Here is a 22,664-nt window from a genome sequence, read left to right as displayed (position 1 = left end):
TTGACTTGGTAAAATGTTCCCAGGCGACGCAGAGCCCTGCTCCTGCCTTCTCCGCGCTGTCCTGGAGATGGCCCACTTAGGGGACAGTCCGCCCCTCACTTCTGTCTCTTGTAACCCTCCGAGCAGTCAGAAGACTGGGAACATGTGAGCAAGCGTGACCTGTGGGTCTCACTGATGACGCAGGCTGGAGGGGGGAGGACAGGACACCCACAGTTACTAAAGGCTCCAAGATGGCGGCCTCCGAAAAGATAAAGGACCAGGTAGTCACAATGACTGAAAGCCATCTCAAAACACAGCTGTTTCCTTACCTGACACAAGAGGTCTATTTCTATCCTGTGAATCACTTTAATTCTCTCTTAATTACGTTGGGATACTTGAACCCTTTGATGGGTTTCCCAATAGTAAGCTGTTTCAGCCTCATCCTTTACAACAGCCAGCTGCAGATCATACGGACACAGAGTGCTGATGACTCCTGAGGGGGAGATGCTCAGGAAACCGAGGTGCCTCTTCAGTCCCCAGAATATCCCAACAGCTGTCGGTGGAGCTTAGAAATCTTAAAGGCTTCTTAAGGCAGGACAGGGGCAGGGCCCTGGCTGATGTGACTAGGAAATGACTGAATACGCCCTGAAACCCGGCTTCTCGTGGCAGGGTTGGCGAGAGGCTGGCTGAGGGACCTCCATTCGGTGTTCCATGCTGGGGTGGGTGATGTGCCCTGCCCCAGGTCCAACGCAAGGTTTCCCACAGTGACCACACAAAAAGGAGGGACCTATCTGGATGCCCTGGTCATTGTCACATGAATGCTTGGGGAACAGCCTGTCTCCAAGGCTCCCGGGACGGGATGGCCCGCCTGCATTTCTCCATCAGCTGGGCTACCGAGCAGAGGAGAAACGGAGAGCACTCACTAAAGCAAGACCCAACACACCTGTCTTGTGGTCAGAAAAAGCACTGGCCCATGTGGAATACCCACACCTCCAGGGCTGCCCTTCCCCCTGACCAGGGACCAGACAGCCAACAGCGGGGGAGGTGGGGAGGTCCAGGCTGCAAGCCACCAGGGACTCCTCAGGCCCTTGTGGGAGGACCAAGCCTGTGGAATATGCTAGGGCAAGTGGGAGGCTGCTCTGGACTTCAGGCTTCATGGGAAACAATGTGAGCTTGATTCCAAGATCTCGAGGAAATATGGGGGGAACCAACCCAAACCTCAAAGTAGATCAATAACTCAAAGTCAATCAAAGAAGAACTTTCCTGAATATGAGCATGAGATCCATCCTGTCCTTCAGGGATAACCACAGGGAATAACCGAGACTCTCTTCAGGTAAGCTGCGGGTTCCAACAGTGTCCCTGCCCGAGCAGTACTCATGACTCCTGCTCTGGCCTGCCTGGCATATCACCCTCAGTGACAGAGCAAGCTCCTGGCTCAGAAGGGATCTCCTTCAAGAGCAGGACTGGCAGGACCAACCTAAGCCACCACTAAAGTGCCAGGATCAGCCAAAGCAAAAGCTACAAAGAGACATCTAAATGCCACCAAGCTCCATGACTGGACCCGAGGGCTGGTTCAGGGCCGAGAACACCCACAGCTGTGGCCCTGTCCCACGGTGGCTGTCAGCGTCCTCCCGCTCCCCACTGCTCAGCACTGCTGGCTCCTGGAGCTCCACGCGGCTCTGGACGTCCCCCTTCAAGTCTGTCTGCCACGCTTCCTTCAAGCCACCACTCCTGAGTGGTCCCCTGGTGTCCCAGCTCTCTGAAGATGGATGTTGCAGCTTGAGGTGCTCTGGAGAGGTCACTGGGGGTAGAAAAGGACATCACACGTCCAGCAGAAGGTCCTGGCCAGGGGATGAGACCTGCATCCTCTCCTCTTCTCCGGGTGACGTGACTCTTTTGGAAATGTCTTGACGTCATCATTCACTTCTTTCGTTCATGCAGCCAAGAGTGACTGAGGACCCACTGCGTTTCAGACACTTTTACGGGAGGCATCTCCGAGGTCAGGTGGATGCCCCCGTAATCTCAGCCTGGGAGCATGCCTTCCCCCGTGAAATCAGCATGGCTTCCCCCCCCCGGTTCCAAAGAGGACAAGAATGTTCCACGAGGTAAGAATGACTACTGATCCCCTCTCACTGCCCATCAGTCACCAGGTACCTTTTACCAAGCCAGGCAGCAGCGGTGCCCTCGGTTTCCAGGATTTGCATTGTCCTGACTTGTCTTTAAAGACAGCTGAACCTCAAGGAGTCACCCACCCCTTCCCATCTGCTCCGACCGTCTTCCCGATGGACAGACTTCACATACGCGGCTGGTCAGAAACACGACAGGGTGGGGCTCGGGCACAGCCTGGGCTCCTGGCACCAGATGGACTCTGGGCATTTGGATCTATGGCTTTGATGTAAGACGGTCCCCTGGAGAGAAGGACCAGACTCGCTAGCTACCCTGGCCAGGCTGAGGGTGGAGTGAGAAGGTGCAGGGCAGTGCTGGGCAGTGTTATAAACCACATTCAAATGACTTGTTTACAGGGAACCTAGACCACCAGGCCTCCCAGGCCTGCGTCCCCGGCCCAGCCCTCCTGGACTCCCTCCGAAGCAGCTGTCCTTTTACATCAGTTCCCCAGGTCGGCTGATCGTGAGGCCAGCAGGAAACGGGGACGAGACTGATTTTGTCTGAGAAGCCACCAGGTGGGAACTCAGCACCTGGAGTCACAGTTGTGGGACAGAAACCCAGGCTGCCCTCCCCAGCACCTGACCCAGGGTGAGTCACCGCATGTACTGGTGCCGTTGGTGATGGGATAATCATCTACGTGGGGTTGTCACTATTAAAGGTTTGCACTGGGGACTTCACCCTGCTCTACACACGGTCCTCACTGGCTCCCCCGAATTCCCACCCTATGCTAGAGGGGACGCTGCCCCAATCGTGAGGGTTCCATGGGAGCATGTGGAAGCCCAAGCAGCCCTCGGTGAGCATTTAGCAGATGTCGTCTGTCCTTGTGACTGCTGAGGTGTCGGCAGTGTGACATCTTTTCATCACTTTGAGCTGGGGAACGGGTCAGTGGATTAAGCCTCATCCCTTGGCCGTGGGGTCCTCTCTTCCCAGTGCTCTGAACTGTGTGGTTGGGATTTCTGAGACCATCTTGCAGGGGAGGGGACACCCTGGGCGGTCACTGCGTGGCTTGGAGCATGGCGCGGGTCTGGGCCATCTGAGGTCCTGAATGGCCCCGTCTTCCCCCGGCTGGGGCTTGAATCTGCGCCTCCTGGGTGTCCTCTGGAAGCCCCGGGGGCCCGCAGAGGCCAGGGCATGGCCTCCGCCCACTCACCTCTGGCCAGGTTGCGGTGGATGGTCTCCTGGGACATGCTGTGCAGGCGCCTCATGTAGTCCTGGCTGTACCAGACCCGCAGCCGCTCCCCAGGCCGGATGTCCCTGCAGGCGCGGAAGTAGATGCGCTCGCCGTGCTGGAAGGCCAGCAGGTTCCGCTCCCTCTCCTCCCGGGAGATGACCACGTACCTGGGGGCGAGGGGAACAGGTGAGAACCGCGGCAGCGGGGGGGGGGGGGGGGGGGGGAGGGCAGGGCAGGGCTGGGCACAGGCGCCAGCGGTTACGAGTCACAAGTTCACGGACACCGGCGAGGCGGGTGAGGCAGCTGCCCTTCTGGGGAAGGGTCCTGTCCTGCAGGTGCCATTCCTGGGACTTCAAACACATCCCTGGGCCTCTAGGAATCTGTTCCCAGGGACTGTCAACAGCCCTGCTCTGCCTGTGTGTTATGGTAAATGTCAGATTTGGCAGCAGATTAAAGGTGCCTGGAACACATCGGCTCCTCCGCTCCTCACTATTTTTTTTCCCCCAGTGCAGGGATGTCACCCAGGGCCTGGTGCCTGTGAGGCTAGCATTCTGTCACTGAGCTGCACCCCAGCTCCTTTACTGCAGAGTCCCTGACCCTCACAGGCTGCTGATGGGAAGGGTGGGTTCCTTGGGATGTTTTCAGTGTCTCACAAAACCTCGCAGAAAGAACCCACAGGGCAAGGGTGCCCAGGACCGCATTCAATAAATGTTAAAGATCCAAAGTCTTTATAGAGGGTCCCGTGGGGACAGAGGAGGTAGGGGACAATGAAAGGTACAGAGAGTGAGGCTCCGAGAGGCTAAGTAACTTGTCCAAGGACACACAGCCGATAAACGGGAGGTGCAGCTCGGGGGGCCTGTGCTTTCCCACCATCACTATGGCTGCCACGTGGGCAGGTAAAGCACCCACGCGGCTTTAAAATCAGGTAATAAAACAATAACACACACATTGATACAGGTAGCAAGGAAGGCATCTCCCAGAGTGGTCACCCACACAGCCCTCCCCTCTGGGATACAAACTGGCAACACAGACCCAAGGCAATAAGATGCACAGCAGGCGCGCCAGCCTCCGAACCCACGACGCACGTGGCTCGCTCTTTACAAAAGTGCAAAAGCCCAAATATCTGAATTTCAAAAAACCAGAGTAAATGAGGGTCCATTCCATGGTGGCATGTTACTCGTCCCCAGAAAAAAAAAAAAAAAAAAATGTTTGCAAAGAATCTTTTGTCCACATGGCAAAACCGTGCTGACACAACGCAGAGCAAGAATAACAGGAGGAGGGAGGGCTATTTACGTTATGGTTCCAATCATGCTTTAAAAACCGGCCCCTGTAAACTGCTTGCAGGACGCAGAGCCGTGTCCTAACAGTAGGACCCATGGTGATTGGATTTTGTTTGTAATTTTCAGTTCTTTACAGGTTTCCTCAATAAGGAGTCTGTTGTTTTTACTATTTATATCTCCCACGTAGAAAGAAAAAATACAGACAGATGCTCATTCCAACAGTGGTGGTAGGCACAGGGGCCAGCAGGGGCCACTCTCCACTAGAGTGCCCCAGGGACAGTGCCAGCATCACCTAAGTCTGCCTTGGAGGCGGGCATGGCCGCCTTAGAAGGGGTCCACTGGGACCCAGGGAACCGTCCACTCTGGCAACGGAACGTAGCACAGAACTCAGAGGAACTAAGAACGAGACAGAGGGAAGAGAAGGAAGAGAACCCCGGCTTTGGCAGCTTTCCCCTTCGAAGCAAGTCACAAGCTCCACCCTGGAGCAAGAACTTCATCTTGTCCAGGATCTGGGCCTCAGAGCTGTGAAAACCACGTGGTTATCTCCACGCACCCAACCTTGATGGTGTGAGCCAAGAACTTAGAGCCAAGAGGATCTGGGGCCCCGAGGTGTCATCCCTGGTCACAGCTCCCCATCCGAATTCTCCAACGGCAGAGCTCTCCTTCTCTCCATACGTGCCCAGATTTTTTTTCTGAATCTATAAAATAATTTCCAGTCCCCAATTTAGTTAGACTCTGCAATCTGACATCCCAAAATAATCAACCTAGTAGTCTGCACAGAACGCAACCGCAGTAGCTCCAAACGTTTCCCTCCCGGCTGCGTATGGAAGGCCACCCTCCGTTCATTCTTGTTCTCAAAAGTCCCTGGGATCACAGAGCACAGGGAAAGGAGACCACTGCCCCTTGTCCCCTCCTGTTGGATTCTAAACAACTTCAAGCTCGAAAGGATGGACTCATTTCCCCATCACTCAACTTTCCAAGGAAAAGACAACCGAGGAACAGGTAACAGGGATCAGGGATCCATTTATTCCAAAGAGCAACTTCTGGAATCTGTCATAAGGTTTAGGAGGATGCGCGTCCATCTCCCCTTCCATCCCCTGGTGCTTTCTACCCAAGAACCAACACTTCGACAGAGCACCCCAGGCCTCTGAGTAGACCGCCAGGCATTTTCAAAGACAGACCCCCGTGTGTTCCGCATCTTGGGTTTGGTTTTAAACTTGGCATTTGAAATAAGACATAGATGGCAGCTCCCGGTGAGTCACCACAACAAAGTCCCCTGCCAAGAGCGTGTGGATCTGATTTTCGAGGTAAAGCGGATCCTCTTATTACGTCGGCCTTTTTAAGTATTCTGGGCTAAGACCTGGTGGCCTGGTCCAGCCTCAGAGTCCTGCTGTCCCATCACCAGGGTGCAGGTAAGCAAGAGCCCTCCCTGCAGAGCACACGGCTTCCAGGGAGTGAAAGGTCTGCAACCCGAGCTGCCAGGTCACCCCCTTGTTGGAGAGGAGGCCTGAGAAGCAGGCGAGAGCCGCCCAGTCAGGGCTGTTGGGCAGGGCAGGGCTTACTGGCCAGCAGTCCAGATCCTACCGGAAGACTCGGCACCTCTGAAGCTGTCTAGGGGCAGGCGGGGGTTCTGGATGGAATCCTTCATGGGGTTAATGGGTCATTACGTTCCTGCTGGCGTTGAGTCCTGGACAGATGAGCCCAGAGGCGATCCCCAGCCCTTGCCCACCATGTCTTATCAGGGCGCCATGTTTTCTAGCTGGGTCAGGAAATGACTGTCCGTTCCAACTTGAGAAAAATAACCCACCAGGCACCCCCTTCTTTAGAGGGGACCTGCGAAGGCCAGGCTCCGCCCTGCTACTCCCTCCATGGGGCAGGCAGGCAGACCTGGCCAGGCCTGGGAGTGGGCTGGACTCTGTCTCCTTACATTAGGCCTCGGGCTGGGAGGGACCTTAGGTCCTGCGCCCGCCCTCCAGGTGGTCACCTGGCCTTGGACAGCACACCTCCCAGCCCGCCTCTGGAGGCCACCTTCATGGTTTCCCGTGGGGAGCTGCAGCTGGCCCCAGCTCATGTCCAGCACACACTGTCCGCTTCCTCTTCCTGTTCTCATGTGCTGGCCTCCCAGGCCCCAGGACGTCAAGAAACCGGTGTGGCCATCTTTTCCATCCCAAACTGTCAAGAATCCCCCCCCGCCCGTCCCTTTACTCCGACCTCCATTTCAGGTTCACCGCTTCCAACTTGTCCCCCCCTGACCCAGGGCCAGGGAGGAGCCAGCCAGTCACACTGACCGTGGGGGTGAAGGGGGACCCCAGGCCCCCTTCCACAGCGTCTCTGCCCCTCCTGGAAGTGGGGAGCCTTGATGTCCACGGCACCCTGCCGAGGAGGGTCAGATGTCAAAGCCAAAGGTAGTTAGGGTCATCCAGAAAGGGATCCCAGGTCAAGACCTGGGGACTCCTGCCTGGGGGAAGCTGTGGAGGGGCAGCAAGCCAGGGCAAGGCCCAGGACACTGCCGAGGACACTCCCGGGGGAGCCAGAGGAAGCCACTTGAGCCACTTTGAGAAGCCCTGGATCTGGATGTGCAGGGCCTCACCTGCAACAGACTCACAACAGGACCAGCAGGGACATGTCCCCCCGAGGTTCAGGTCTCAGGGTCCTTAAAGTACCCTGATGCTCTGGACTCTCCTGCAGAAAGGAGGGGATCCTCCCTGGGAATCCTAACTCTCAGGGGACACAGGACCAAATCGTTTAGCACCATCGCACGTCAAGGTGCATCCCGGTGAGACATAACCAAAGGTACCCTAGGTGGGTGCTCTGCCTCCCTGACCTGGCTTCTGTCCCTGTCCCTGAAGGCCTCGCATGGGGCTGGGCACCATCACCTGCGTGTGTGGAACCAGGGCCAGCCAGGGCCTCTGGAGCCCTCTCACCAGCAGGCTCTCCCCTGTCCCCTAAGCCCTGCTCTGGGGCCTGGAAGTTTCCACGGGAAGCGAAGAAAGAGAACACACAAAGAAAGACCCTGGACCCGGGTGTGTTCAGAGTGTGACACCGATTTCTTTTTATTGCAATCTTGGGGTCCAGCATGGGAGGGCAAGGCAGCTCCAGGCAATGACCCAGCCCCTGGCTGTCGGGCAGGGAGCGTCCCGTGTGGGGACAGGAGCCCCCAAAGGACCACAGGGTGGAGTGGGGCCGAGGGCCCAGGGACGTGGCAGGCGCCCTGCACTGTCCCTGTGTGGGACGAGCTGGGTCTGGGTTCACAAGCAGTGCTCCAGGAAGGGCCTGGGCAGGCGCTGGTACAGCAAGCCTCCCAGCCCAGGCGGTGGCTCTCGGGGACAGGGCGAGAGGTGGCGGGTGGGCAGAAAGAGCCGCTGGGAAAAGAGCTCTCCCTCCCAGGCCAGGGAGCAGCGGGAAAGAGACAGAGCTGGGGAGCACCTGTCCCCAGCCACCTGCCCCGTCCCTCCCTAACATGAGAGCCCAGGTGTCCCACCCAATGGGAAGCACGAAGCCAGAGCTGTGTGGCTGGTGCAAATGCAGCCCGAGCAAGCAGAGGCGAGGCATGCTGGCACGCGGGACGGGCTTGGTCCTGCTGGAACCGGAGGCCGGGCTGCCTTCTGGCTCCCGAGACCTGGGCCTGCCTCTCCCTGGGCCCTGGCCGACAGCATTAGGGCCAGGGTGTGGGGTAGACGTGCCTAACACTGCCACCGCTCTCCCGACCCACCAGAGGAGACGAGGCAGGCGCAGAGGCCAGGCAAGGAGCAAGCCCCCTGCTCCCCCGACTCCAGATGTGGCCTCTGGACAGGGGAGCTGGACAAATGCACAGTCCCGGCCTCCCACCAACAAGCTGTGTCACTTGTCATCTCCGAATGCACATGATAATGATGTCCGACTTAGCTGCCTCTCAGGCTGTCCTGAGCACGCCCCGAGATCACATATATCTGCAGGTGCAGGAAGAGCACAAAGTGCTCCAAGAACGTAAGATAGTCTCCCTGACATCACCCGGTCTCCACCCGACTCCACAGAAGGCAAGCACAGCAGCTGAGCACGCGCACTGCACAAGAGCAAGCCAGGGCCAAGGCAGGGCGCCCCCGGGCTCAGAGCCCTTGTGAGGTCAGGACAGACTCACCCGCCTATCCTCTGGCCACGCCCACTAGGAAAGCAGCAGGATCAGGGGCCCGGAGGTCATGAGGTTGAGGCAGAGCCCTGAGGCTGGAAGCAGGGGTTCCCTTGGGATGCCCCCCTACCCTCACGCCCGCTCCCCGCCAGGCCGCTGCCACCAGATACCGACCAGGAGGAGGAGGCGCCTCGGGGCCAAGCAAGCAGAAAGCAGGGGCTTTTTTTGGACGTTGAGCCTCTGGCAAAGAGGAGGGAGGGCCGGACACCGGCTCCCAGGGCACGGGGAGCGGCCTGCACTCGGCGACGGGGGACAGCGCCCCGGAGTCCTACAGGGGTCCTCGGTCTCGAGGCCAGACGCCTCCCTCCAGCTCCTCCTGGCACCGGCTGCCCGGGCTAGAGGCTGTGCTTTCTCTTCCGAGACCTGGTCGTCCGAGTGGGGGCTGGTGCTGGGGGAGCTTGTGGGGGGTCCGGCGGGGGCGCCTGGGCCGGGAGCACAGAGCCCATGGGGGCCGCCCCTTCTGGCCCCTGCCGTGATGCCTGGACCCCGTCCCGGATCTCTGCCAGTGTCTGGCACATCTGACCGACGCGGCCGCTCAGCTCGGCCATGGCCCGGCCGATGACGTGCATGCTGTTAGCCATGTCCTGGTGCGCGGCCACCAGCTCCTGGCAGAGCTGCCGGAACACCTCGGTCTGCTGGGCGTGGACGTGGAGGAGCTGCCAGTCGAGGCCCGGGGTGGGCGAGCCTGGGTGTGGCCGTGGGGTCCTGCAGGCGGCCTGTGCCTGGAGCGGGGTGCGGGGCAGGGCCTCCGGCTTGGGGCCCAGAGTCTCAGACTGGTCTGAGGAGGAGGAGGAGCGCAGCAGGGTGGGCCTGGCCAGGGGGGCCTCTTCCTCCGGAGACCGCTGCAGAGGCAGCCGGAGAGGCTGGCGCGAGGGCCCAGGCAACTCCTCATCTTCATCGTCTTGGGGACAGAAGCAGAGAAAGACAAATGGTTACCACAGGGAGAAAGGGGCGGCGCTGGGTGTGGACTCACCGTGAAAACCCCCAGGCACCCCACCCGGCACTCCCCAGCCTAAACACCCACCCACGGGAAGGGCCTGGTTCCCAAGCCGCTGAGCCAAGGCCAGGCACCCAGGGAAGGATGCCACTGCTGCCCGTGACAATAGCCGCATTCCAGGGAAAGAGTCCAGTCCCGGTGACAGCAGTCAGCCCAGTGGCTGGGGACCTCGGCCCTGTCACTTCACCTCTCTAAGATTCGCTGGCTGCAAAGTATTGCTGATGGCCTCTCTGCCCACCTCCTAGCCCCTGGGCCACCCGCTGGCTCCTTGAAGATGCAGGCGCTGCGCACAGCTGAGCGTGACCTGCCAAGGGCACCATTGTGCTCCGAGGGGAGTGCCAGCCTCCTTGAGGCCATTGCTGAGTTGCTTGGGGCCACCTGGTGGCCTTGCTGAAATCTGCAGCCTTGATCACGGCAGGGCGCCCCAGGCCCAGAGGGAGGTAGGGGTGGTAGGGGTGGGCAAAGCCAGCCGCAGCCCTGACACCCCTTCCCCCAGGGTGGCAGCCAGGTCAGGCCCACGGCGGCCCCACCCAAGATGCCTGATCATGCAGGGACCGTCAGACAGACGGCTTCCCACCGCCAGACACAGGGAGGGGACCAGCCCCTGCACATGCAGGTCTCCGCTTTCAGGTGACAAGGGCTGACTCCATGACAGAATGAAAACATGACAGGCCGACCCTACTGTCCCCCAAACCCTCCCTGCCTGTGCCCAGGGGGCTCCATCCAGAACCATCCCTGGAAACAGCAGGAAGGACGGCTGGTCCTGAGGTTGGTCCTGCTCCCAGAGGTCCCAGGGTCTCACTGGAGCCACCACAGTAAGAGCCCAGTGCCTCGCAGTCCCATTAGGTGGGACAGCAGTCACCCCTGGAACCCTAGACGGGGCGAGAGGGCGTGAGACCCACTGTGGCTGTTTCCTCCCTAGGGGGGCCTCAGGCCACGGAGGCCCTGGCCAAGGAGTACCTGCTGGTCATGGCAGGGGTGGGGAGTCCTGCCTGTCCAGGTTACTCTAGGCCTCCGGAGGGGTGAGCAGGGCAGGATTTGGGACTGGGATTTACTGAATGTTGGGCCCCCATTTTGTCAAAATTGGGTGGGATCACGCAGGACTGGGGAAGCCTGGTTCAGGGCTCTGGCAGACCCAGGTTCCAGTCCTGGGTGATGACACCTCGGGCCACCTCCATTTCCTTGTCCGGGTGACAGGGAGGTGAGACGGTCTCCACAGGCCTCTCCAGTCCTGAGAATCTGACTCTGTGAACGGCCACCTGTCAGGAGCCCCAGCCAAACAGGAAATGAGCAGATCCCCGTGACCAGGGGCCTGGGGAGGGAGGCGGGACTCTTGGGGACCCACCTTCCCACTGGCCTCTGGGGCCGCCTGTTCCCGGCCTCCCAGGGACTGAGTGGGGGCGGGGCGGACCGTGCAGAGGCAGGGGGACAGGTGTGCACAGAGGGGCCCCAACTAGAAAGAGCCCCACGGTCCTGGCCTTGGGGTCCACCAGACGCAGGAAGCAGAGGGGAAAGGCAGGGGGCAGAGGGAGAAGGGGGCGGGGCGGGTGCAGAGGAGTGTGCCTGGGGTGGGTGCAGGAGTGAGGGCGGGAGGGGACCCTGGGCAGCAGGACGCAGAGCCAGAAAGAAGTGGACGAAGGCCGCTGGGCACAGGAGACAGGAGGGGACAGAAACAGTGCAACTGGCCCAGGCGACAGGAGCTGCCCCTCCAGGCCTGGGCCTGCCTGCGGCCGCCCAAGCCCCCACCCCACCCCTCGCCTGCGACACTGGGGCCCCCCTGGCTCCTCCGTGTCCGGGAGGGACGTGCCAAGAGCCTTCCTGATGCGGCCTCGTACATGCTGTTCTCGTCCGGCTCTCCGCCCCCCCCCCTCACCCGGCCAGGGCTTCTTAACTCTTATGTGCCCCTCGTGGCTCAGTCCCACTGTCACTTCCTTAGGGGGCCTTCCAGCCCTATGGAGCCAAGTGCCACCCTCCTTACCCCCAGAAAGGCCAATTCATCATTTGCAGGGACAGACACACAATCAAAGGCAGGGCTGGGGGGAGGGGTAAGAGCCCAGGCTCAGGGAACCTGGAGCCGGGCAGCCCCTGTGCCTGCAGGCCTTGAGGTTCCCCTGTGCTCAGGGTCCACTGGACACGACAGCCTTCATCCCTTCCTTCCGGTCACTCCTGCAATGGTTTAACTCAAGCTGCTGGGTCCCCCATGTCCAGGAGCTGCCCGGGGGCAGGGCTTGTCCTCCCGGCTGCCAGCACAGTCCAGGCACAGAGGCGGATGCCCAGAGGGAGAGGAGGCGGGCGGAAGTGGACATGGGAAGAGTGGGCAGACAGAGGGACGGGAGTTCACAAGCAGCCCCCGCTGGCCGGCGCAGGAAGGCAGAGGGGACAGATACTCACAGCTGGTCGAGGGGCTGTCGGTGCCATCCAGTTCCGCCCTGGGGAAGCCGTGCCCGGAGCGGGCGGTGCGCAGCGCCGACTCGATGGCCCTCTCGTGGGCAGTGAGCATGAAGGCAGGGGCCCGGCCCCCAGCCCCAGGGCCCGACAGGGACTGCTGCATGAAGGCCAGCTTATCCTTGGTCCTCCGTTTCATGTCATCCCATCTGTGCTTAAGGTCCTTGACGGAGCGGGGGACCTGGCTGACGGAGGTGATTTTCCGAGCTATGCCTTCCCAAATCTTGTCCCTGTCGGCATGGGACAGCCGCATGGTCTCCCTCCCAAAGAGAACTGCTTCGTGGTGGGTCACCTCCGTGACCAGAATGTCCAGCTCCTCCTTGGAGAACTTGGGCTTCCTCTTACGCTCAGCCAGGGGCGCCACGGTCCTTGGGTTGAATATCCCACAAAGCACAATTGGGTAAATGACCGTCAAGGCAGGTGGGCCTCCTCCTTCCTAATGCAGGCCCCAGCTGGGGAGCCAGGAGGCACCTGGGACAACCCGGCCCCACGCCCTCCTCCTACTGAGAAGTCCCTTCTACTCCTCCTCGGAGGGGGCGGTAGGAGGCAGAGGCGCAGGTCAGGCGGTGGGAGCCCTGGGCAGGTCCGCGGAGCAGGCCCGGCCTTGCCTTTGGCTAGCAGTGAGTGCCGGGCGGTGCAAGTTCATGTACCCTTTCCCGTCTCCCTGTCCCCATCCAGAAGGGCAGTACCAACACACCAACTCCTCAGGCTGGCTCTAAGTGGGGAGTGTATAGTAATATAAAAGCATAAAATCCTATAAAAGGAATAAAGAGTCCTCAGTGGGGTCGGGCTGCACCACTGACCCTGCAAAGTCAAGTTTAAACGGGGCCATGCAGGGGCGTGAGTGGCTTGGAGGCCACTGTCCACATGGGCTGCCGTGGCCAGGCCTCAGCTGGTGCTGCCCATCAAACGGCGTCATCACAGAAAGCTGATTCCATCCCGTGTGGCTCACCACCCCTCCGCCATCTGCCCCCTCCCGTCCCCACTTCTGTGTGTGCAGGAACAGAGCCACCTCCCGCGGCTGCACCGCCAGCTGTGTCTCCTGGGGTGGCTGCTGTGGCTTTCTGGTTGGATTTGAGGAGCTCATGAGCATCCACTGGGAGATGAATTGCACTCTGATGGACACCAGGGGTGACCTTAGCTTCCGTCTCCACAGGGCAACCAGGGGCACCAGGAGGGGCTCCGCGGTGCTCTGCCGTTGGCCTAGCACCTGCTCTGCTCTTGAAACACAGCTTCTCCACGTGTGGCTCTGCCCCCCGCTTTACCTGCTGCTACAAGATTGGAAAGGTCCACCCGAGAGGGGACCCAGGGCACAGAGGGAAACCTGGGGCCCGAGTCACTCCTCCGCCTGCAGCATCAGCTGAGAGGCCGAGGGCAGCAGCCTCACCCCCCACCCTGCAGCACACCAGGCCCTGCAAGCTGCGGAGAGGCAGGCTGTGGTCCCCAGGTCAGGGCAATGGCAGGGCACAGGCTCACACTGCACAGACCTGAGACTAGAGGCTGAGTCTCCTTGTTGGCCACAGGCCTCTGTACAACTAGGAGGACCATCCCAGGGCCACTTCCCAGGGCTGTCGGGAAGCTGTGACGTGGCTTCTTGGTCACACCACCACAGGCATCTGGGGCTCTGGATATTCTTTGTTGGGGGAGGGGCTGCAAACGTAGAGTGTTACCACCACCTTTGCCACCTTCGGCTTCTACCGGATGCAACCAGTGGCACCCATCCAGGACGCTGCGCCTGCCAGAATGACTCAGGCACTGCCCAGCGCTCCCAGAGGGGCACGCAGCCCTTGCTGAGGACCCTGCACACAGCCCCTGGCATGGGGCCATGGGGTCAGTGCTCCCAACCTGGACACCGGTTCCCTTCCTGTCCCACCACTTACTTCGTAGACGCCCTGCGTTCCCTCAGCCCCGCGCCCCAGGCCACGAGAGTGCAGTCCAGAGCACCCGCCGACGGAGGAGCTGCCCAACGAGGCTGACGCACAACCAACCCCAACTTGCCCTTGAGCTGAGGGCCCTCCAGGGGGACCACCAGGCACCATCTTGGTCAGGACAGGGCACAACCCATGGCAGAGCCCACCCAGCCAAACTGGCTCAGCCTGGCTCCTTGTGTCCAGAGCCACAGCTCCAGTCCCTCTGCTAGTGACCGGTTCTGGGCCCCGGTTTGGCCATTGTGGCGTGAAGACCGATGCAGAGCCGTGCTCCCAACCCGCGCTCTCAGAGTCACTGCGGAGGGCCTCACCGAGGCCCGGCCAGCGTGGCCGACAAGCTCCGAGCGCCAGGCGGCGGCTGAGTTGGCTGAGGAATCCCCAGGCCCAGCTGGGGGTGCAGGGGAGGCAGCAGGGCTCGGCTCCGGAGGCCGGAGCTCCTGGAACCCGGACAGCGGAGGCAGCCTCCTGCCTGGGACACCTGGGCCGGAGCCCACGCCCTCGCTTCCCTATTGCCTGGGGCCACTGCAGTGACCGGGCGAAGAGCCCTTCGAGGCAGGCCCTGCCGTCCATGGACAGCCTGTTTGAATGGCTCATGCCCACTTGCTCACAGAGTCCCCAAAGTCCTGGCCACTTTGGAGGCCCCTGTCAGAGGCCCCCTTCTCCCACCTGGGCCCTAGCAGCACAGTGAGAGTCCACACGATGACCAAGCGTGGCACCAGGTGTGGGCCCTGGGAGGGCCATGGGGACAGGCCAGGCTGGGCCACCCCAGGTGCCCAGCGCAGGGTCCGAGGGGAAGCGGGTGTTCCGCATGCGGCGGGTGAAGCCTGTGGGTGTCCTGACCTGGACCCAGGGTAGGGGAAGGCGGCAGTTAGGACTGCAGACCTCCTTCTCGGGCCATTTCGGGGCATTGGCTGACCAGGTCTGGGGAGGAGAGGGAGGAGACAGCTTGTCCCCACACACAGCCGGACGTCTGCTTGTCTGCGGCGACCCTGCTTCTGCACCTGGTAATGGCAGTAGGAACAGCTTCCCCCCAGGAGAGGGTGAGCCCTGGGTGCTCAGGGGGAGAATAGTGGCTCTGCTGCCTGGGAGTCTCTGACAGGAGGACAGGGTCAGTCAGGCCCCCAGCGTGACTCCCCAGCCCCAACAGTCATCTGCTTGTTGACTGCCACAGTTTAAATACAGCACCCCCCCCCCCGGCGTTGGTCCCTAATGCACCGTCCTCCTCCACCCACAAGCCTCCAGCACCCCTGGGTCACCAGGCCACACAGACACAAAGAGAGGGCGTCACACCCAGGTGTAGTGGGTCCCGGGGTCCGGCCACAGAGGGCCCCTTGTTCGCCCCACCCAGACCCACATCCCTGTTCACTGTCCTGGGATCCCAGAGAGAAGCCCCCACGGAAGCGAGAGGCCAGCCTGCTCCCCTGCCCACCACCACAGCAAGGCCACCAAGGCCAGCACTGAGCCCAGGTCCCAGACTTGGCTGGAATGGCCTGGGCAGTCTCCTGCTCTCTCTGGCCAGCCTTCAGGACCTTTCTGAGTCACACACTGGCCCAGGGTGAAACCACTCAAGCCCAGCAGCAAGCATGGTAGACATCAGGCCCAGCCCCTGCCAGGGCCCTCCTCGGCCAGGAGCACCATTGGAACAACCGCTGGCCCGGCGGCTTGAGTCCCGCACCCCTGCAGCAGCAGCCTGCCCTGGGAGACGGCACGGTCCCAAAGGGGACATTCTCGCCCCCTCCCCAGGAATGCTCCCAGGAACCTGGGGCCCTTGGAGTCCCTGCAGCCTGCTGGCCTGGCCACGGTCCTCCTTGGGCCCCCTCATGGAAGCCGGGGACCAGGAAGGTCACGGAGGCTGGACGTCTCCCATGCTCTGCACACACAGTCCTGGAGGCCTCGGCCTCTGGAGACCCCCTGGTCCCAACATGCCACCCCCACCTCCTCTCCGGAGGCCAGCCGGCCTCCTGAACACAGCGAGAGGACTCACCTCATCCAGTTGGCCTTGGTCTCATCGGACCCATCGATGGACTTGTAGCGGCTGTTCTTGTCCACAATCTGCAAGACAGAGGGACAGTCTAGAAGGGCTTCTCGTGTCCCTGGGCTCCTTCCCAGCCCAGGGCCCAGGGTCACCTCCCTCTGTCTGCCATCCCCCCACAATGTCCCCAAAGCCACAGGACTGAAACCAAGCTAGAGTCCAGGATTCCTGCCACCTACCTACCCTCTGCCCATCCCACCCCCCTAGAGGATGGAGGACACACACACACACACACACACACACACGCACACTCACAAGTACATACACATGTGCGTGCCCACACACTCACACACACATACATGCACACTCACAAGTACACACACATGTTCACACACACATAAACACACACACTCACACACACAGACATGCACACAAAGAAGTACACACTCGTGCACTCACAAGTACACACACATACATGCACACTCACAAATACACACACACATAAACACACACACACATACATGCATACTCACAAGTACACACTCGTGCACTCACAAGTACACACACATGTACACACACATACATGTACACTCAGAAGTACACATATGTGTTCACACACACATGGCCACACACACACACGCACACACACACACACATACACACACACACTTTCAAGGTGCTGTGGATTCTGGGAAGAGACAGATGAGCCGTCCCTGTCCTCTGTCTTGATGGATACCATGAAGCACTTCCTGTAGCCTCGTGTTACAACACAAAAGCTGGATCTGGCCCGTCTCTCTCCCCAGCTTCTGTGGAAGATGGAAGCCACCATCGCACAACGGAGCATCTGTAATCTGAGGGGCTCCTGCTCCCCAACCTCCAAAGACTCAGGAGCCTGGGGGTCAGAGCGGGACCCCTTCTCTTCAGAAACTTCACTATCGCTCCTGAGCATCAGAGTCGGGGTGTGGAATTCTAGGCTGATTGGGTTTTATCTTCTAATCCAGGAAGATTAACAAAAGACTGCCCTGTGGTCACCTGCAACCTTCTGTTCCCTGATGTGGTCCTCTATGGATAATCTGTCCATGGTAAATGTAAAGACTTTCCCTTTATTTGTGATTTTACGCCATTTTGCTCTGTGGGTTATTTTATAATATCTTCAACTTGAGGAGCACTTTCAAACAAAGACTTAATATCTCTTTTGATTTTGGAAAATTCTCAGCCATTAAACTTTTGAGAACTCAACTTCTCAGTCATTTTTCCAGGCCCTTCTGGTAGAATTTCTACTAAACACACATGGGAACAGCTCATTCTGTGCTCCGTGCCTTTTAACTTCCTTTTCATATTTTTTTTTCCTCTTTTTCTTTCAGGGAAAATCCCTGAGAACTCTCTTCCCATCCACTGATTCTCTCTTTGGCCGTGTCCAGTCCCAGGTTCCTCTGGTCTCCTAGGTCTCCCTTCCTCCCTTGGCTTCTCTTTTTAATGGGTGCCTTTCAGTCCATGGATATTTCCCATTCGCAGGTTTTGTAATGGTTCTTGTGCAAATCCTTCTTTCTCTTTCATCCTGTCTGTTTGGGTTTCATAAGGACCTGCTCCTTCCTCTTCCTCTCCCCACAGCCTGACTGAGCTGACAACCTGAGGGTGTGGCACAGGAGCCACAGCAAGGCTGTCCCCAGGGCCTCATGAAGCAGGGCTCACCGCAGGCCCCAACTAAGCCCGAAGCCGTTCCCAGCCCCCGGCGGATTCTCCCCAGAGCCAGGGAAACTTGTGATCACCGTAAATCAGACGGGTCCCTTGCCAGCTCATGGTTTTATTCACATGTGGTCACAGCCTTCAAAGCCCGAATCCCTGCCCAGCCGTCTGACTGACCTGGGGATTCCTCTGCCCTTCACTGAGGCCAACTTTTCTGGGGTGAACTTTAACCGGGGTCACTCCCACACCTAGAACCTCTTTTCCATACTCTTAAAAAACATCGATCAAAACATTTCCGTCATTCAGAAATGATCAAGAATAATGCAACCGGTGTCCATCGGTGAGGGCCAACAAGAGTCACACCAACTGTGTTCACCTCAGATCTTTCTCCCCTTTGGATCCACGACAATCCCAAGATGCAGCTGAAGACGTTCTCTGCCTCCCTCCAAATCACCCTTCTTCCCTCCCCGCTCCAAGGGTGGCCACCAGTCCTGAAGCTGGTGGGAGTCTTCCCATCTCTAGTTCACAAGGGTTTTTCTAAGAATAATGGATAGCACTGTTTTGCGTGTTTGGGGATTTTACAGAAATGGCACCCAAGTGAACACACCCTTGGATAAACTTTTTCCCACCAAGCCATCCAAAGCTTGGATAAAAAGATACCAAGTCCCTTTTTATCTCTTGGGTCTCAGATTGTGTCACCTCCACAGAATAAGCCTTTCCTGATCTGACCCTGATGTAGGTTTTCCCTGCACACCACCCCCCACCCCAGCTTTAGTTGCATGGCATCTTGCTACTTTTTTTAAAGCCCTAATGACAGCATTTTCATGGATGGTAAAGTTTATCTATCTGTTGATTTGGTAAAGGACCGTCTCCTTCACCAGACCCAAGCCAAAGAGACAAAGCTCATGGTTCTCCCCCTCACCTGGTAACCCAGCTGGAATGGTGGGGAATGAGTGAATGAATGAAGAGCCTTTTAAATAAAAAGCAAGTCAAAGAAAAAAATTATATACTATTAACATTTTAGTAAGAAAGAAAAGAGCCAGGTGCAGTGGCACACACCTGTCAACCCAGTGGCCCAGGAGGCTGAGGCAGGAGGATCATGACTTCAAAGCCAGCCTCAGCAATTTACAAGGCGCTAAGCAACTCAGTGGGACCCCGTCTCTAAATGAAGTATAAAATAGGACTGGGGATGGGGCTCAGTGGTCCAGTGCCCCTGAGTTCAATCCCTGGTACCAAAAAAAAAAAATAAAAATAAAAAAAGAAAGAAAGAAAAGAAGAGAGGCATGTGAAGTCAGTCGCACGGACCAGTAAGGGTGGACTTCGGAAATTCTGTGAGCCACTTGTTACACGTAGCCATTATTAAAGGCTGAATGATATAGAGTTACAGTTCAATAAATTACAAATTCTTTAAAGGTGATATTCAAATCTTACCACTTGCCTATGGTGTTGTACATTGCACTATTTTCCGTATCACTAGGTGCTTCTTTCTGGGGTGCTATGGTCTTGGTCCCCAGCTCAGTACTGTTGGTGGAACTCTTAAGAGGCGGCACCTTGTGGGACATCTTCAGTCCCCTGGGGTGCACCCAGAGGGGGAATGTGGGACCCTGGTCTCTTCCTCTCTTTGCCTTGGCCACCATGAGGACAGCAGCTCGCTCCACCACGGGCTCCACATCCTGAGCTGTTTCCTCACCACAAGCCCAACGACCACAGACCAAAACCTCCAAAACCTCCAAACTCATCTGGCAGAACAAACCCTTCCTTCCTACAGCGCTAGCTCGCCAGTGTCCTCTCACTTCCTTTACAGCCCTAACTCCAGTGAGCATTTCAAATGATGATGGTGTTTATCATCTACCCGTTGATTTGGAAACAGACTGTCTCCCTCACCAGATAAGTTGATGATCTCAGGTAGTTTGTTACAGTCACAGAAAGCTGACTGACACATATGCTCCTCAGAAGGGCACGAATACCGTCTCTGTACCTGGGGAATACGGTCTGCTAGTTCTGCTGCACATTCCTTCCTGACTCCATGTTCAGCAAGTTCGTGTTGCGTAGCTGGAAATTCACCACACTGGGAGCATGCACACCACGAAAATTGACACCTATGTCCCCACCATCACCAGCAGGTTGTCAGACATTTACCAGCACACCATAACGCACACATATACGTGTGCACGACACACACACATGCATCTGTTTGCAGTGCAGAGGATCAAACCCAGGGCCTCACGCATGCTCGGCAAGTGCTCTACCACTGAGCCGCATCCCAGCCCAGATCCCTGTGTTTGCACGAGCACCAACAGGAGGAGGGGGGCAGGGGGTGTGTTGCTCTGTTTGCCTGTGACACTGAACTGCCTTGTGTTATAAAAATCTCAGACAGAGGGGCAAGACGTGGAGCCTGGCTCCCCTCCTCCACAATCTCCCCAGACACATGCTAGTCTGCAGGACCCTCCTGAGGGGTCCCACAGAACCCTGTCCTTGGCCCTAACATGCTGGGCGTGTGGGGTGCTGGGAGAGGCCCCCACGGATCTCCTAACCACCAGGGCTCTGGAGCCCCTGTCTGAACTTCCAGCGTGGCCTCTGGTTTGGGTGACCTTGGGAGCAGGGGCTGACACTATGCCGTGGAGGAGAGCCTGCCCTGCAGACGGTGTCTCCTCGGGTCAGGGGGTCGCCATCCGGCTCCTCCGAGTGGTGCCTTAACCAGATGTTGCAGCAGTTGGATTTTCAGAACCTGATTCCTGCAACTTTCCAGGAGCCGCTGAGTCCACAAAGCAAATCCACAAAGCGTTCTGCACTTAGCCCCGCACCTCTTCACAGAGCAAGGCGGTCACAAAAGTGATTTGTGAAGCCACTCGCAATTGGCAACATGCTTTGGCGGACCTCAGAGCTTCTCCCACGATCCCCGGGAGGCAGGCGGCCTCCCCTCTGTTCTCCAGCCACTCCCCAGCTGGGCAGACCCAAGACGGGGAGATAAAGAGCTGCCCTGGACTTGAACTTGAGCTCTGGCTTCTTCCATGCCCAGAAACATGGAGGGAAGAACACACAGGCTGGACAGAGAGACTATCCAGACCCTAGGCTCCTGCGCCGGGCGCAGCATTTTGTGAATATTAGCGTTTTGTGCATATTTGACTTTTTGAGTCACCTAAGAAACTAAGCTCCTGTGAACCAGAATCTACCCGTCCACCCCAATTGAATGATAAGGAGATCATCGCTTCTTTGTATTGATCTGAATGAACTTTTATCAGATTTCTTTTTTTAAAAACCACTGTATTGAGGTGTGACGGAAACACTCAACGCTGCTAATGTCCACACCGAGGGGTTGGAGAGACGTCTACACCTGGAGCCCTCGGCGTGTCCCTCACCTCCAAGAGCTTCCTTCCTGCTTTTTAAATGCATTGATTATTGCTGTTGTCATGGTGATCACAAGATCTCCGCTCCTGGGGAGGGCTCAGGTGTACCTCACAGGATGGCTCACTGTAGGCTCCAAGCACAGCTCTGGGACTTGCTTTCATTCTGGAACTTTCTACCCTTTGACTAACACCTCTCTTCCCCCTTCCCCATCCCCGGCACCACCGTCCAACTCTTCATTCTGTGAGTTTGACTATTTCGGATTCTTCCTGTAAGGGTGTGCGTGTTTGGGTAAGTGTCCCCCAGAGGCCGTGTGTTACTGGCTTGGTCCCCAGCCCCTGGCCCTGTTGGAGGCAGTGAACCTTTAGGGCTGGGACCTGGAGGGAGATCCTTAAGTCACTGGCGGTGTGCCCTTGAAGGAGACTCTGGGACACTGGCTCCTTCTTCACTCTCTTGCTTCCTGGCCACAAGGTATGGTTTACTCCACCAGATGCCCCTGGGCAGTACTGTCCACCATGCCCACCAGGGGCCTCAACCCATGGTTCTTCCTGATCCTGGACTGGAACTCACAAAACTGTAAGCCAAAATAACCTTTCCCCCTTATAAGTTCATCGTCTCAGGATTTTTGTTACAGGGAGGGAGAGCTGACTAATAGAAGTGGTCTCAGGGAGTGTCTGGCCTGCGCCTGGTGCACTTCACTTAGCATGATGTTCTCCAGGTCTGCCCAGATTTCATAAATGGCCGGACTGCCTTCTTTTTTAATGCTTAAAAAAGGCCCTGGAGTCCTGGTAAATGCAGCCAGTTTGCACACATCCCAAATTCCATGCGTGGGTTTCCCACACCTCGCCCCGCCCCAGCCTTCCCTGAAGCCTATGGGAAGGTTCCTAGAGATAATCCTGGCCCGACCTGCTCATCACCGCCAGGTGCCGGCCTGAGCCAGCACAGTACCCCATCACCTCCCAGAGGCGTGTCCCCTAAGACCACGCTCCCGGTTTTATGGACAAAACCCAGGGCTCAGAGAGAACAGGAGACAACCCAAAAACACTTCCAGCCGATGGGGAGCTGGGATCGGAGCCCAGGGACCTGTGAGTCCAGAGCCTGTGGCCAACTCAGGGGACCTTCCCTTCACAAGTCTCTGGGCTCTGCCTGTAAAAAGTGCGCAGCTCTGGGAACTGGCCTCAGGACCAACCAGCCCCAACCACCTGCAAGGAATGTCTTCTGGTGAAGGTCAAGGGCAGCCTTAGGTCCTGAAGGGGAACCACAGGGAGCAGCCAGCATGGAGACTGGCCTGAGGCCCGCCTCCTCACTTATGCCTAGCAGCAGGGGTCTGGACAGGGTGGGAAAAACAAACTTCAGATTTCATTCTGGAATTTTCTACCCTTTGACCAAGTAGGAATGGAAGAGGGCAGCCACTGTTGTTCAGTACACAACTTGAACATCTACCAGGTGCAGCTCTTCCTCAATAAACAGTGCGATTCCTAAAATGCCTAACCATGGAGCTGCCATGTGGCCCAGCACGTCCCCGCTGCG

The 22,664-nt window shown here is 58.1% G+C and overlaps 1 protein-coding gene across 5 annotated transcripts in view; it reads right to left on the bottom strand.

Annotated features, from left to right (window-relative positions):
* The window catches only part of PRDM11 (PR/SET domain 11), a 75,690-nt gene that overhangs the window by 5,751 nt on the left and 47,275 nt on the right, over positions 1-22,664 (bottom strand). For 4 of the 5 annotated variants that reach the window (XM_081265132.1, XM_081265135.1, XM_081265133.1 and 1 more), the window contains exons 5-6: positions 16,116-16,183; positions 3,296-3,483 (exon numbers count right to left, since the gene is read on the bottom strand). In XM_081265132.1, coding sequence (XP_081121258.1) covers positions 3,296-3,483; positions 16,116-16,183 — 256 coding nt within the window. Of the gene's footprint in view, positions 1-3,295; positions 3,484-7,645; positions 9,663-12,149; positions 12,572-16,115; positions 16,184-22,664 lie in introns of those variants that run through there. The other variant, XM_081265136.1, reaches the window with a different exon arrangement.

The sequence above is a fragment of the Spermophilus citellus genome, assembly GCF_964194105.1.
Source record: "Spermophilus citellus genome assembly, chromosome: 2".
In the NCBI taxonomy this organism is placed as follows: Eukaryota; Metazoa; Chordata; class Mammalia; order Rodentia; family Sciuridae; genus Spermophilus; species Spermophilus citellus.
The sequence above is the reverse complement of the archived record's forward strand: the minus strand, read 5'-3'. Positions and strand labels throughout refer to the sequence as shown.